We start from the raw sequence: 14,629 nt of genomic DNA on the forward strand, positions 1-14,629 counted from the left end.
GAAGTAACATACATTACCCCTTCTAAATACTGTTAAATGTTTTGCTGAATATCAGTGTCCTGTAGCATTTTCATGACCAACACAATGTTGTGTGTGGTTTTGCACAATGACAAGAGTTTGGCAAGTCAAGTCTACAATTCACCGGCAGAGCTGTATGAGGTAGCCTAACTTGTAAATTTCCTATGTGCACTATTCACTGCTGTAACTACTGCCATGTTCCTCGTGTCAGGGACAGATTAAAGCATAGGTGCAATAAGCCTATCTGTGGTGCTGCAGCTCCTTGAGTCATGTGATAAGATCAGACTCTCAGCTGCCATTTTTTTTTTTTGAAAAGTTAGCCCTCATGGATGCAAAGAAAAGACTGAAAACATGAAATTAATGTAACTCATGCCTGTCTCAATCTGCAAACAGATTGAACCAACAGCTTCAAGAGGGGTGAACTGACCCATTCATCTGAACTGTGAACCCTGCTGCTACACCAAGAGAACTAGGTCTTGTGTAGGAGTCAAGTATCAGAGGGGTAGCCGTGTTAATCACATGCATCCGACAAAGTGGGTATTCACCCACGAAGGCTCATGCTCCAATATGTCTGTTAGTCTATAAGGTGCCACAGGATTCTTTGTCGCTTTGTGTAGGAGTGTGGCTGGGAAGCCCCAAGTGGTTTTTTCCTGGATTGCCTTAATTCAGTCCCGCATCATGCTGATAAGCACCAAATTCATACTGAGCTTTCTTACAAAATCCTTATGTTTGTCTCTTCCCATCACAAACTTCACATAAACCATGTTTGTTTTAAGTAAAATATTGATTCAAATGATAAATTTCAAGATCACTGTTGGCAATGCAACTTTCTATTCACGTTTCACAACCATTTGAAATACTACTACTAAAATCTCAACAAAAAGGTAGAATATGTGTTTAATAACCAATGTCTTCTTCCTGCACACTAAGGTTTCACATAATATTATGCTTCAACTGAACCTGGGCAAATCCAGGAATGGCTGTGCTCACCTCAGGCTCTGAAAGCCATTGGGACAATCTGCCAAGCTCACCTGGCTTGTCAAGCCTAAGCCTGTCCTAGAAAAAAAACACACAGTTTTAGTAGACTTCTGTATTAAAAGCTGAGGCTATGATGTGAAATAATGTATTCAGAGTGAAAAAAGATGAAAAATAATGTGATTTTTGCATTCTAAAAGTTGTTTGTTCAGCTATTCAAATACTCAGGCAATGAAGAAGGGGAAGATACCAAGGGCCTAGTATTGTCAGTTGAACACCTCCTGGGAGGCACTGGGCAATTCCAAATTAGAGTGATTTAATGGAAATTGAGGCTCCTCAGCACCTTTCAGGATCAAACCCTAAAAATAAGCTAAAACAATCCAGTTTCTATAGCTGTAAATAAAAGTGTCTGGAGTATAGACTGGTTCAACAGCTCTGTATAACTAGGGTTAACCATAAGAAATGGTACAGCTGAAAATTGCATTCCTCTTTAGAAGAGGAACTTTTTGTGTCATCACCGAGTCTCATATTTAAAGTTTGGCACCAGAAAAAAAGACAATGGCATTTTGGCTCAGGAGCACTTTCCAACTTACAGTAAGTACAAAACAAATAAAATAATATTATCTGACTCGCTGGGGGGAAAAAAAAACTGCCCCAGAAAAGCACACAAAGGAGCAAGTGAATCCTGTAGTGCTTTAACAGAAAACAATTCAGTAAAACAATAAGTGTTTAGGACATTTACCATAGGAGGAAACTTTGTTTACTGCTGTCTGCCTAAGGAATTTATATATATATATATACACAGAGAGAGAGAGAGAGAGTACCTCAGGATTAGTGCTTCCAATTAAAAATTAAAACCAGAGAGTGAAATCATGGCTGTACTGAAGTCAATGTTACAGCTCCCATGGAGTTTAAATGGCCAGAATTTCACCTAGAATGAGCATTGTTAAGAGGACTCCCTAATCAATCAAAAGTAAAACTAGCAACCAACCAGCTGTCAATTATCTGAATCCTCTGAGTGCTCTGTTTTCATTATTCTTGGATTTTCCCCTCCTCCTTCTCACCTACTTCTCATCCATATGTTAAGTTGCAAAAGTTCAACATATTTTTTTTAATCAATTTAGTTAAACTGGAGCATGTTGTGTGTGTAGACAGGACCTGAGATTGAAACTGTTTGAGGCAGGGACTGACATTTACTGTATCTTTGTACAGTACTTAGTACACTGGAGCCCTGACTTGGCTAAAGCCTGTAGATACTACTGCAATATGAATGCTAAATAAATAATAATTAATAATAGCACTTTAACTGTAAATAGCTACTGGCAGAAAGTGCGTATCTAATATAATGTGAATTTCACATTTTATCATTTATTTTGCCATTTACAAAGGCCAAATACAGTATATGATTAATAATGTAACTGAATACAATATTTTTCAAAACTAATAATAATTATTTTTTCATATATTATTCCTCACTAAATGTGGCTTGATTTATCTTGATTTGAACAGAACTTTGCTACATATTTTTCAATAAGTGCTGGTCAATGACTGTACAGAAGTGATTGAAACAAATTACAGCCACAGTGGAAAGGTGCTAATCTTAAACATTGACATCAGTCTTATTTGCAATATAAGTGAATAAACAAGTAGAAATAAATTAGTGGTTGTGTAGCGGGGTGAACATCCGCTCCTGCCCTGAAGTGCTTAAAAACAGCCCTGGGAGGGGTGTGTGGCTGGAGAAAGCAGCGTTTAGGCTGGGCTGATTGAGGGAAGGGGCTGGAGTGGGGCCACTCCCCAAACAGACTCAGCTGGCCCTATAAAGGCAGAGAAGCCAGGGACAGACAGACAGTCTCCCTTTGCCCTGTAGAGGGAGAAGGGCTTGGCTGCAGGGAGCTAGAGAGAGGGTACCTGAGTGGAGCAGGGCTGGGGACAGGCTGGGGAGCTCCAGCCTGGAAAGCCCCAGGCTGCGGCCTAGCATTGGGCCAACTAGGTACTGGGAGTTGCAGAGGGCAGCCCGGGGTAGGCCAAGGCAGCAAGTCCAAACCAAACCTTGCCAGTGATGAGTAGGCTGATACTGCATCCTGCCCCAGGGCCTGGGGCTAGATGATGACTGGCGGTAGCCATATACTGAGGTGAGGTGGGACTAGTGGGTGGGGGTTCCCCAGGGAGGGGAGACCCTAAGACTGAGGAGATTACTGCTAGGGAGCAGCACCCCAGGTAAAAGGGCACCGGGGTCCAGGGAGTGACATGGAGGCCAGAGGACAGGTGGATCACCGGCCTGCAGAGGGCGCTCTGGAGCTGGAACAAGCTAATTCCCGGAAGTCACGAGCAGGAGGCGTCACAGGAGTGAGTCCATTCGTCTACAGGTGGGAGTATAGCATTTGTGCAATATTTGCTTTGCAAACATTTTTGCCCTTGACTTGAGTAAGTTTATTATACTGAACTTCCTATGTCTGTCAAGTAAGAATTCACTGCAATAGTACATACTTATAAACGTCAGAATCTTTCTTAACTAATATTTTGAAGCTGATATTAAGGGTCATTCTGCAAAAAATTAATAGTTAATGATAATATAGTCAGCCTTTAGGAGATGATGAGCCATTGTAGCAGCAAGTGAAATTGGAGAGAGAGCCATAAAATAATCACTCACCACGCAATATTCTGTGTTTGTGTTGTGATATTGTTTTGTGACTTTGGGTCAAAACCCTCAGCTGGTCTGAACTAGTGTATCTCCACTGGCTTCCAGTTTACACCAGCTGAAGCTTTGGACCTATGTGTGGTGATAATACAGTGTAATCACATATTGACACAACATTACAAGGAAAACATCACAAAGCAGTTCTATGACATGACATTGATTACGTTGAAACTATTTCTGATTCTGCTAGCTGGAATTTTTCTCTTTCCCTCTTTTTCCCTCCTGGATGCTAGGAAGGAGACTGGAGGTACGTCTTCTCTCCTCTCTTCCTCCTTACCTCCTGGATTCATGGAGTGAAAGAGATTCTAGCAACAAGTCTTTTTCCATATAACAGTAATTGGAAAGTGGTTCTGACAACTTACATACTGCCATTCCAACTGCCCTGCTTTCCCTGTGAAAATACACCTGAGATCAGTGTTCTGCTTAGTCTACCAGAAACACAGGCATAGTCAGTAGGACTGTTGAATCAAAAGCTGCGTATGTGGCCCTAAGATAGACACTCTGAGGAAGAGTCATAGGTTGAGTATCACTGACTTAACATAGGACCTTGGTATGTTGCTTAATGCCGTGAAGAGTCTCATGGACTTCAATGAGACTCTTCAATGTAGAACAGACTTTGCCTAGTAGTGAATGTTCACAAGATTGGGGTCTAGTGTTGGATGAATAAAGAAGAATTTGACTCACATATCAAATAGGGGCAGAAGAAATACGTGGAGGAGTGTACATAGTTTACCTATTATAATCTATGGTGTCTTCCTGGAAGACTTGAAGAGCTTGAAAGCTTGTCTTGCTCACCAAGAGAAGTTGATCCAATAAAAGATATTGCGTCATGCATTTTGTCTCTCTAAGGGACTGACATGGCTACAACAAACCTGCATATCTTCCTGGAAGCATAATTCTTAATATTAGCTTTGTTTGTTTTTTAAATAGAAACAGGTCAGTTTGCAGAGGAACTAGTTATTAAAATTATATCACTTAATGACCAATGCTACAGAGCAAAGCAAACATTCTCTTTAGGAAGATTTTTCAGGATTGGGTCCATATTGTGTATTTTGAAATTAAATAGACATATGTACTGCAGCAGCATTAACTGCAGCAGTGGCAAAGGGAACTGCAATATGTTTTTAATACAAAATACTATACTCTGAAGTATACATGCAATTATTTTGGGGGGCTGCTATAATTTATGTACCATAGGTTTTCATCATTTTTCCTGACCATATGTCTGAGTTATATGTATCGCAAGTATGCCCTATGCGAGATATTAGCCCCTTCTTTATGCCTTCCTTTTGGAGTAATGTACAAAACACTTTAGGAAACACTAATATGAGAGATGACTGCTTCTGCACAAACTGCAGGGAAATGATAAACTGATCTTTGGGAAATGGTATATATGCCATGATTTAAAAAATAATTCTGAGAGAATTTGCATGGCAGAGTATCTCTAACTACATAAGTTGGACAACTAGATGGGGAAACGTCATGAATTTAAGGCTCAGTTTGAGAATTCATATCTTCCACACTTAGCTTTGGAAATGAGAACTGAAGTGGCAAAAAGTCAGTAATTTTCTGTCAACCCTATAACACCACCTTTAACTTTAATTTTTATGAAAAACTGCAGTATTTTACAGTAAAGCTCAAATGACTGCATTACATTATTGTAAGCTGTGGGGATGTGGACTATTACTGTAGGCACTACTATTACTGATTTGGGGAGGGTGCTGACCTGTAAACGAGGAGAATGATTCCCTCCTTTCAAACCTATGTCTTGCCATTGAGGAGGAGGAAATAAGGGTGTTTAACAGCTGGGAGGGTGTAACTGGTTTGTTATTACAATAGAGGAAGTATTAGGAGCCAAGAAGAGAGTTGGACATTAGTGGGGGGGGGGGAGGGCAAAAAGCAATATTCATCTTGTCACATTCACATTTCATTGGTATGCCCATGACCTAACACTGGACAACCAGCATTTCTTTATGCCCTGTCTTGGAGTCACACCCTCTTCACCTGGGAAGTGTTGTTTTTCTCTGTTTCAGAGATTTGGCCCTTGAGTTGGATTTCTCTCTTTTACTATTTTATATCTCTAGAAATGTGAAGATTTTTGGAGAGCTAGTCATTGAAAGAGCTAAAGGAAATAGATTTACTGTGCAAGTATTTTCTAATTTTCAGAGGTACAGAACTTTCTTAGTTATGAACTAAACTTTTAACGTATAAAATGTACTATTTTAACTGAGGATTAGTCTGAAGTCTTGAAACCAAATAAGTGAGGACACTAGAAGATAATCAGATAAGTTGCTAAATGTGTGTTTTTGGCCTAGTTGTGGAAGCTTACTCAAACAAGTAGTCACATTATATGTGACTACATCAATAAATACTCACCAACATAAGTAAAGATTCCACAAGCAGATCTTTTGTTTTATTTATACACAAATAAGGAAAAATATTTTAGTTTCTGGGAGTGGATTCTAAACTGTGGGATTTTCTGAGTTGTGGAGAGGCTGAGTGTGGAGGTAGGGCAAGGAATTCTGTTTAGGGGTAATGCTTGGAGCCTGGGGGTGTTTCTATGCAAAAGGCAGATGAGGAGGTTAAACGAATATTTATTTTGATTCAATGGCAGGGGGCAAAGGCAAACCAAAGAAGGACCAAAAAAATTTTTTTTCTCGAGTGTTTACTAGGCTCACTTAAAGTTGGATAGAAAATCTGCTTGGTTTCTGATAAATAATACTTTCAGCTACCGTTGGCACCACAACTGTTTTGATAATTGTTACAAAGGAGGGATGTACCACAACAAAAAAGATGTTTAAAATCATCTTTTCTTTAGAGGTGATGGGATAAACTTTCAAAGCTGTGCATGGTTTCTACACAATAAATCCCCTTAATAAATACACAATTTGCTTCTGGAACTCTTGAAACTGAAATAAAAGTGTAATCTATTGTGCAATGTGTTATAAAAGTTTAAAAGTAAAGGAAACATCAGACAGTCTCCCTTAAGTCTGAAAATGCATATAGTAGCAATAATACCAAATATGTATTACCACTAGGATTGTAAAGAGTATATCTTATTCTTTAGCCTTACATTTTATTACATTTGCAACAAAGCAGATTGTAGAAAAATATTGTATAAAATTCCTTACACTTCTAAAAGAGAAAACAAAACACCAAGACTTCCTTTATATAACCCTAGTTAGCTAAAGTAGAAAAATGATCTATGGCCAGCTCCTCAGTGGTTGTAAATTGGAATGAGTTCAGCAGAACAATGCTGATTTATACACCTCTACCCCGATATAACGTGATCTGATATAACACGAATTTAGATATAATGCAGTAAAGCAGCGCTCCAGGGGGTCGGACTATGCACTCCATCGGATCAAAGCAAGTTTGATATAACGTGGTAAGATTTTTTTTTTTGGCTCCCAAGGACAGCGTTATATCAAGGAAGCGGTGTAACACCTAAAGAACTGGCCCCTAATGTTTTTTGATCCTGTAAACTTGGTGAAGGTTCACTGCTCTATTTTGGCATTTGACAAATGAAAAAATGCTATGAAACCAACTCTGGTCTATTCTTTTAGTCATTCAACAACAACAAAATCCTTCCATATAATCAGTACTCTGCAAAACCAAGCATTAAATTTCTCATCCTGCCAAAGGGTGAATATAAAATCTTATTTTTAAATTAACCTACAATCCTCTAGATTAGTGGTTCCCAAACTTGTTCTGCCGCTTGTGCAGGGAAAGCCCCTGATGGGCCAGGCCGGTGTGTTTACCTGCCGCGTCCACAGGTTTGGCCGATCGCGGCTCCCAGTGGTTCGCTGCTCCAGGCCAATGGGAGCTGCTGGAAGCAGTGCAGGCAAAAGGACTCACTGGCCACCACTTCCAGCAGCCCCCATTGGCCTGGAGCAGCGAACTGTGGCCACTGGGAGCTGTGATTGGCCGAACCTGCGGACGTGGCAGGTAAACAAACCGGCCCGGCCTGCCAGGGGCTTTCCCCGCATAAGCGGCGGAACAAGTTTGGAAACCAAAGCCTAGATGAACTTCAACAGAACTTTTGAATGTGTTTCAATTAGCACCCAAAAGTCTGACAGCTTGAATGAATTTAATCTTGAATCCTTGGGCCAAATCCTGCTCTAAATTACATCTGTTCAACCTATGGACTTAACCGGACATCTAAAATGAAGGTGAAATTCTGCACTTTTAGTTGGCAAACCTGGACTATACATAGAATCATAGAATATCAGGGTTGGAAGGGATCTCAGGAGGTCATCTAGTCCAACCCCCTGCTCAAAGCAGGATCAATCCCCAACTAAATCGTCCCAGACAGGGCTTTGTCAAGCCAGGCCTTAAAAACCTCTAAGGAAGGAGATTCCACCATTTCCCTAGGTAACCCATTCCAGTGCTTTACCACCCTCATAGTGAAATACTTTTTTCGTAATATCCAACCTAAACCTCCCCCACTGCAACTTGAGACCATTATTCCTTGTTCTGTCATCTGGTACCACTGAGTACAGTCTAGATCAGGGGTCTCAAACATGTGGCCCTCGGAGCTCTTCCCTGCGGCCCGCGGAGCTCCCCCAGTTACTTCCTGTCACCGCCAAACTCCCCTCACCCCCGCCCCCCTCCCCGAGTTATTTTCTGTGCCTAAGCTCCCCGCGCGCTGCTCCCCAATGTTTGGGGCCGGGTCTCTCCCCTGGCCCCACCTGCCGCCCCCACGCGCCTCCCCCCAGTGTCTACCAGCCCCCACTTGCTCCCCCCTCACCGCCCGGTAGCCTGCCCGGGAGCTCACGCTGACTCCACTCCTCCGCTATGCCGGCTTCCGGCATCACCTGCTGCCGCAGGGTCCTAGCGCCCCCCTGCACTAGGGCCAGGGCAGGCTGCCCTTCCCCTAGTCCTGAGACTCTCCAATGCTCCGAGCCTCTCCAATGCCTCAAACCCCTCACTCTCAGCCCCACAGCCCTCACCCCTGCACCCCCTCCTATCCCCAAACTCTGTCCCAAAGCCTGCACCCCCACCCCCTGCCGCAGCCTGGAGCCTGCACCGAGCACAGAGCCTGCACTCCAGACCCCCTCCCCCACCCAAACTCCCTCCCAGAGCCTTAGGCAGTAAATCTAAGTGCGTGTTTTGTCCTTTGAGTGAGGTGCATTACTGAGTGTATATATTTATTAAAACTGCTTGGAAATGACTTCGTCAAAAAAAAGAACACTCATGGAAGAAAAGAGAGTTTTCCAAGACAAATGGGAGAATTTATATTTTTTCACAGAGGTAAAAGATAGAATTCAATGCCTTATTTGTCAGCAAACGATTGCTGTTCCCAAGGAGTATAACGTGCGTCGGCACTATGACACGATGCACCGTGAAAAATATGATGCATTCACCGGAAAAATCCGAGAGGAAAAAGTTCAGCAACTTAAAGCAGCATTTGCCAAGCAAAGAAATTTATTTTCAGGGATTAACAAGTCTAGCGAAGATTCAGTAAGAGCAAGTTTTGTGATAAGCGAAATGATAGCTAAATCATCGCGACCTTTTACAGAAGGCTTATTCATAAAAGAATGTCTTATGAAGGCCAGTGAAATTTTATGTCCTGATAGGAAGAAAGTTTTTGAAGGCATAAGCTTGTCTGCAAATACAGTTGCCTGCAGGATAACGGATTTAGCTGATAATGTGCAAAAACAATTGATTCAAATGGCAAAAGACTTTGAAGTATTTTCAATTGCTCTTGATGAGAGTACAGATGTATCAGATACCGCACAGTGTGCAGTGTTCATTAGAGGTGTGGACTGCAATTTGAATATAACTGAAGAATTGCTAGACTTAATGCCACTGAAGGGTATCACAACGGGACATGACATATTTCAAGGATTGGAAGAGTGCATTGAAAAAGCTGTTGGTGGCGCTTAGCACTTTCCAGGAGGGAGGGGGGAGGAGCGGGGAGCCGCGCGCTTAGGGGAGGAGGTGGAGAAGAGACAGGGCAGGGGCGGGGCCTCATGGAAGGGGTGGATTGGGGGTGGGGCCAGGGGCAGCAAGGGGGCGTGTCAGTGATGCGGCCCTCGGGCCAATGCACTAGTCCTCATGCGGCCCTCGGGATCATTTGAGTTTGAGACCCCTGGTCTAGATCCATTCTCTTTGGAACCCCCTTTCAGGTAGTTGAAAGCAGCTATCAAATCCCACCTCATTCTTCTCTTCTGCAGACTAAACAATCCCAGTTCCCTCAGCCTCTTCTCATAAGTCATGTGCTCCAGCCCTCTAATCGTTTTTGTTGCCCTCCACTGGACTCCTTCCAATTTTTCCACATCCTTCTTGTAGTGTGGGGCCCAAAACTGGACACGGTACTCCAGATGAGCCCTCACCAATGTTGAATAGAGGGGAATGATCGCGTCCCTCGATCTGATAGCAATGCCCCTAGTATACAGCCCAAAATGCTGTTAGCCTTCTTGGCAACAAGGGAACACTGTCGACTCCTATCCAGCTTCTCGTTCACTGTTACCCCAGGTCCTTTTCTGCAGAACTGCTGCCTAGCCACTCGGTCCCTAGTCTGTAGCAGTGCATGGGATTCTTCTGTCCTAAGTGCAGGACCCTGCACTTGTCCTTGTTGAACCTCATCAGGTTTCTTTCGGCCCAATCCTCTAATTTGTCTAGGTCCCTCTGTATCCTATCCCTACCCTCCAGCTTATCTACCACTCCTCCCAGTTTAGTGTCATCTGCAAACATCTCTTTAAAAATAGGCTTTGCTGCAGTATTTCAGCACTTTTGTTTCTGATCCTGGTCCTCAGAAGGAAACACTGGATGCAGAAATGAAAGAGATGGACCTGATTCTCCTTTTCTTACACTGGCATAAAACAAAAATAACCCCATTAAATCATTGTAAGAGAAAGAAGAATCAGGTCCATTGTTTTTAAAAAGTTAACAGCATTGGCTCAAGTTTCAGTAAATGTTTAAAGTTCAGGGTAAAAATTTTGGGGACATCTTATTTTGTGAGAACCAGTTTGTTTTACCTACACTGTCATATTTTCTGAGGGCTAAAAAGACAGTTCTAAAGGCTCCAGTAGAATTAATTGAACAGAAAAGTCCAATTGTACTTCACACTGGTGAAAATACAAGGGTATGGTTATAGTAACTTGGACACAATATACTCACCAGCTTGCCCAAGGGTATATTCCTGATGTCTTGTTCCTATTCTGTTAGTAGCTGTGCAGTTATATCGCCCAAAATCATTGTCAGATGTGGGAGCAATCTTTAAAATAAGCATAAACAAATTTTACATATTTTCTAAAGATTAATTACAAGAATATCATTGACCTTCTCAAAAATTAAATTCATTCTGCTTAAACAGTATTAAGATGTCCCCTTATTTTACCTTGCCAAATACATTGCACAAAATGGTGACATAAATGTGGTAGATCTGTGACAAATTCTCCTTTTTTGCAAAGCTTGTATGGAAAAAATATTCATTAAACAGAAGGATAAGATGAAATATTTCAAATCCAAAGTTTCAAAACGGAATGGAAAATGTCCTCTAGGGAAGTTAGAGGCAACATGACCCCTCCTTCTGTACATAATATGCAAAGGAGGCCACTTTGTCCCAGGAAAGAGCAAGGGACTAGGCTACGAGCCCTCTAGAAACATTTAACCTAACATTAGGGGTAGGTGGTGGCTGAAAGAGAGAGGTGAGCTAGTCTTCCATGATATCTGGGTCCTCACAAATGGACACTGCAAGATTCAGGGTATGCGTAGCCTTATCTGTGATCACTGGAAAGTAGTGTGGCTGTGAAAAATTGGTAAGGGAAACGTGTTCAATGTATTTCCTCAAATGTATTTGAGTAATACTACTTTAATTTAAAACAGCATTTCTCAAATGCGGCTACCGTGACTTTCCTTGCAGCCACAGCCTCTTGGGCTGTGATGAAGGTGTGGGGGGAGGGCAAAGCAGCAGCCCCTCTCCCTCCCTGTTGCTCCTGGATGCACCACCTTGGTATTGGTTGCTATGGAGACACCTGGGGCACAATTAATAGATTCATAGACTCTAGTACTGGAAGGGACCTCCAGTCCCCTGCCCTCATGGCAGGACCAAATACTGTCTAGACCATCCCTGATAGACATTTATCTAACCTACTCTTAAATATCTCCAGAGATGGAGATTCTACAACCTCCCTAGGCAGTTTATTCCAGTGTTTAACTACCGTGACAGCTAGGAACTTTTTTCCTAATGTCCAACCTAAATCTCCCTTGCTGCAGTTTAAGCCCATTGCATCTTGTTCTATCATTAGAGGCTAAGGTGAACAAGTTTTCTCCCTCCTCTTTATGACACCTTTTTAGATACCTGAAAACTGCTATCATGTCCCCTCTCAGTCTTCTCTTTTCCAAACTAAACAAACCCAATTCTTTCAGCCTTCCTTCATAGATCATGTACTCAAGACCTTTAGTCATTCTTGTTGCTCTTCTCTGGACCCTCTCCAATTTCTCCACATCTTTCTTGAAATGCGGTGCCCAGAACTGGACACAATACTCCAGTCAACGCCTAACCAGCGCAGAGTAGAGCGGAAGAATGACTTCTTGTGTCTTGCTCACAACACACCTGTTAATGCATCCCAGAATCACGTTTGCTTTTTTTGCAACAGCATCACACTGTTGACTCATTTAGCTTGTGATCCACTATAAACCCTAGATCCCTTTCTGCCGTACTCCTTCCTAGACAGTCTCTTCCCATTCTGTATGTGTGAAACTGATTGTTCCTTCCTAAGTGGAGCACTTTGTATTTGTCTTTATTAAACTTCATCCGGTTTACCTCAGACCATTTCTCCAGTTTGTCCAGATAATTTCGAATTATGACCCTGTCCTCCAAAGCAGTTGCAATCCCTCCCAGTTTGGTATCATCTGCAAACTTAATAAGCGTACTTTCTATGCCAACATCTAAGTCGTTGATGAAGATATTGAACAGAGCCGGTCCCAAAACAGACCCCTGCGGAACCCCACTTGTTATACCTTTCCAGCAGGATTGGGAACCATTAACTACTCTCTGAGTATGGTTATCCAGCCAGTTATGCACCCACCTTATAGTAGCCCCATCTAAATTGTTTTTGCCTAGTTTATCAATAAGAATATCATGCAAGACCGTAACAAATGCCTTACTAAAGTCTAGGTATACCACATCCATCGCTTCTCCCTTATCCATAAGACTCGTTATCCTATCAAAGAAAGCTATCAGATTGGTTTGACATGATTTGTGCTTTACAAATTCATGCTGGCTATTCCCTTACCACCTTCCAAGTGTCTGCAGATTTCCTTAATTACTTGCCCCATTATTGTCCCTGACACAGAAGTTAAACTAATTGGTCTGTAGTTTCCTGGGTTGTTGTTATTTCCCTTTTTATAGATGGGCACTATATTTGCCCTTTTCCAGTCTTCTGGAATCTCTCCCGTCTCCCATGATTTTCCAAAGATAATAGCTAGAGGCTCAGAAACCTCCTCTATTAGCTCCTTTAGTATTCTAGGATGCATTTCATCAGGCCCTGGTGACTTGCAGGCATCTAACTTTTCTAAGTGATTTTTAACTTGTTCTTTTTTTATTTTATCTTCTAAACCTACCCCCTTCCCATAAGCATTCACTATGTTAGGCATTCCTTCAGACTTCTCGGTGAAGACCGAAACAAAGAAGTTATTAGCATCTCTGCCATTTCCAAGTTTCCTGTTACTGTTTCTCCCTCCTCACTGAGCAGCGGGCCTACCCTGTCCTTGGTCTTCCTCTTCCAATGCGGGAGGACCAGGCAGCCAGTGAGTTCCCCACCTTTCCGGGGGGGCTCAGGCTTTGGGTTCAGCCCTGAGGTAGTGAGGCAGCATCCTTTTTCCCAACAGACTTCTTGGCTAGCACTAAATCAGTTACAATGATTTGGACAATTATTTGTTTTCCCTGTAGCTAATTAAGTATTTAAGAAAAAGTGTGAGAGTGTTCACCAGCAAGAGTTGGTGGCTTCACTGTGAGGCCACCAAATGTGTCCTGAGAACCCCTGATTTAAAGCACTAGGTACTTAGAACTTGTCCATATGGAGAGTTAGTGCATGACAAGCTGGGGTATAAATCTGCAGCATACTAGCAGTCACATCATAAATTGCAGCGTGGACATAGCAAAGGTGCATTAAAAGTTCCACTGAGCACTTTGACCTACTGTTGTTTGAAACATCAATGGGTCAAAGAGCACTATGGAACTTTTAGTGTGTGGTAGCAGTTTCCAAATGGCCAGCTAGCATGTGGCATGCTAGACTCCTGTAGATGTACACCACAGCTTGCTATATACTAACTCTCCATATAGATATGCCCTTAGTGGCCATTCTTTTAACAGAAGTTGTGACATTACAATTTGTATGAATATTGAGGTTTATGATCTCTATCACCTATGTATAATGTAGGGGCCCAATCCTGACCTCCTCTTTTAAGCAAAACTGCCATTGATGTTATGGGATATAACTTTTATTTCCATATTTACTAACTTCAGTGAGGTCAAGTTCCCTGATAAACCAGAACTGGAAATGGACTTAGGGAAAGGTATCCCCTAAAACAGGCGGGAAACAGGACTCTGACTCCTATTGTCTGGTAGAGTGAGGATACAATCCCCTCTTCTCATCTCCTCAACCCTCATATGAGGAGAGGGTGCTGGAGTCCAAGCAGTGGGCTAGGGACCAGCTGTTGAGGGGGGAGGGGCTGTCATCAGCCCTGCCGCAGGTGAAAATGATAAAGGAAGGAATTATGACCTGCACTGTATGAGTTATTGCAAAATAGTTCGCAGATGAAGTAAGTTAATATAGTTGTTGGGGCCTAATTAAATCCCATCCTTGGCATCTTGTTTTTCCTCGTGTGTGCCAGACAACGTAGTTTGTTCCTGACTTATTGGGACTGGCTCTATGAGATAAGAAAGGACGTTAGTCTGTATACAACAGCCTTGTTATGGAGACTGCC

The 14,629-nt window shown here is 42.3% G+C and overlaps 1 protein-coding gene across 1 annotated transcript in view; it reads right to left on the minus strand.

The window, feature by feature from the left end:
* The window catches only part of LOC123357025 (neural cell adhesion molecule 2-like), a gene marked incomplete at both ends in the record, with an annotated part of 83,937 nt that overhangs the window by 12,008 nt on the left and 57,300 nt on the right, over nucleotides 1–14,629 (minus strand). Inside the window, one exon of the mRNA XM_045000288.1 lies at nucleotides 10,817–10,913. Within this exon, the coding sequence (XP_044856223.1) occupies nucleotides 10,817–10,913 (97 nt within the window). The remainder of the gene's footprint in view (nucleotides 1–10,816; nucleotides 10,914–14,629) is intronic.

This window comes from Mauremys mutica, unplaced genomic scaffold, assembly GCF_020497125.1.
Source record: "Mauremys mutica isolate MM-2020 ecotype Southern unplaced genomic scaffold, ASM2049712v1 000239F_np12_subseq_1343009:1457502_obj, whole genome shotgun sequence".
Taxonomy (NCBI): domain Eukaryota; kingdom Metazoa; phylum Chordata; order Testudines; family Geoemydidae; genus Mauremys; species Mauremys mutica.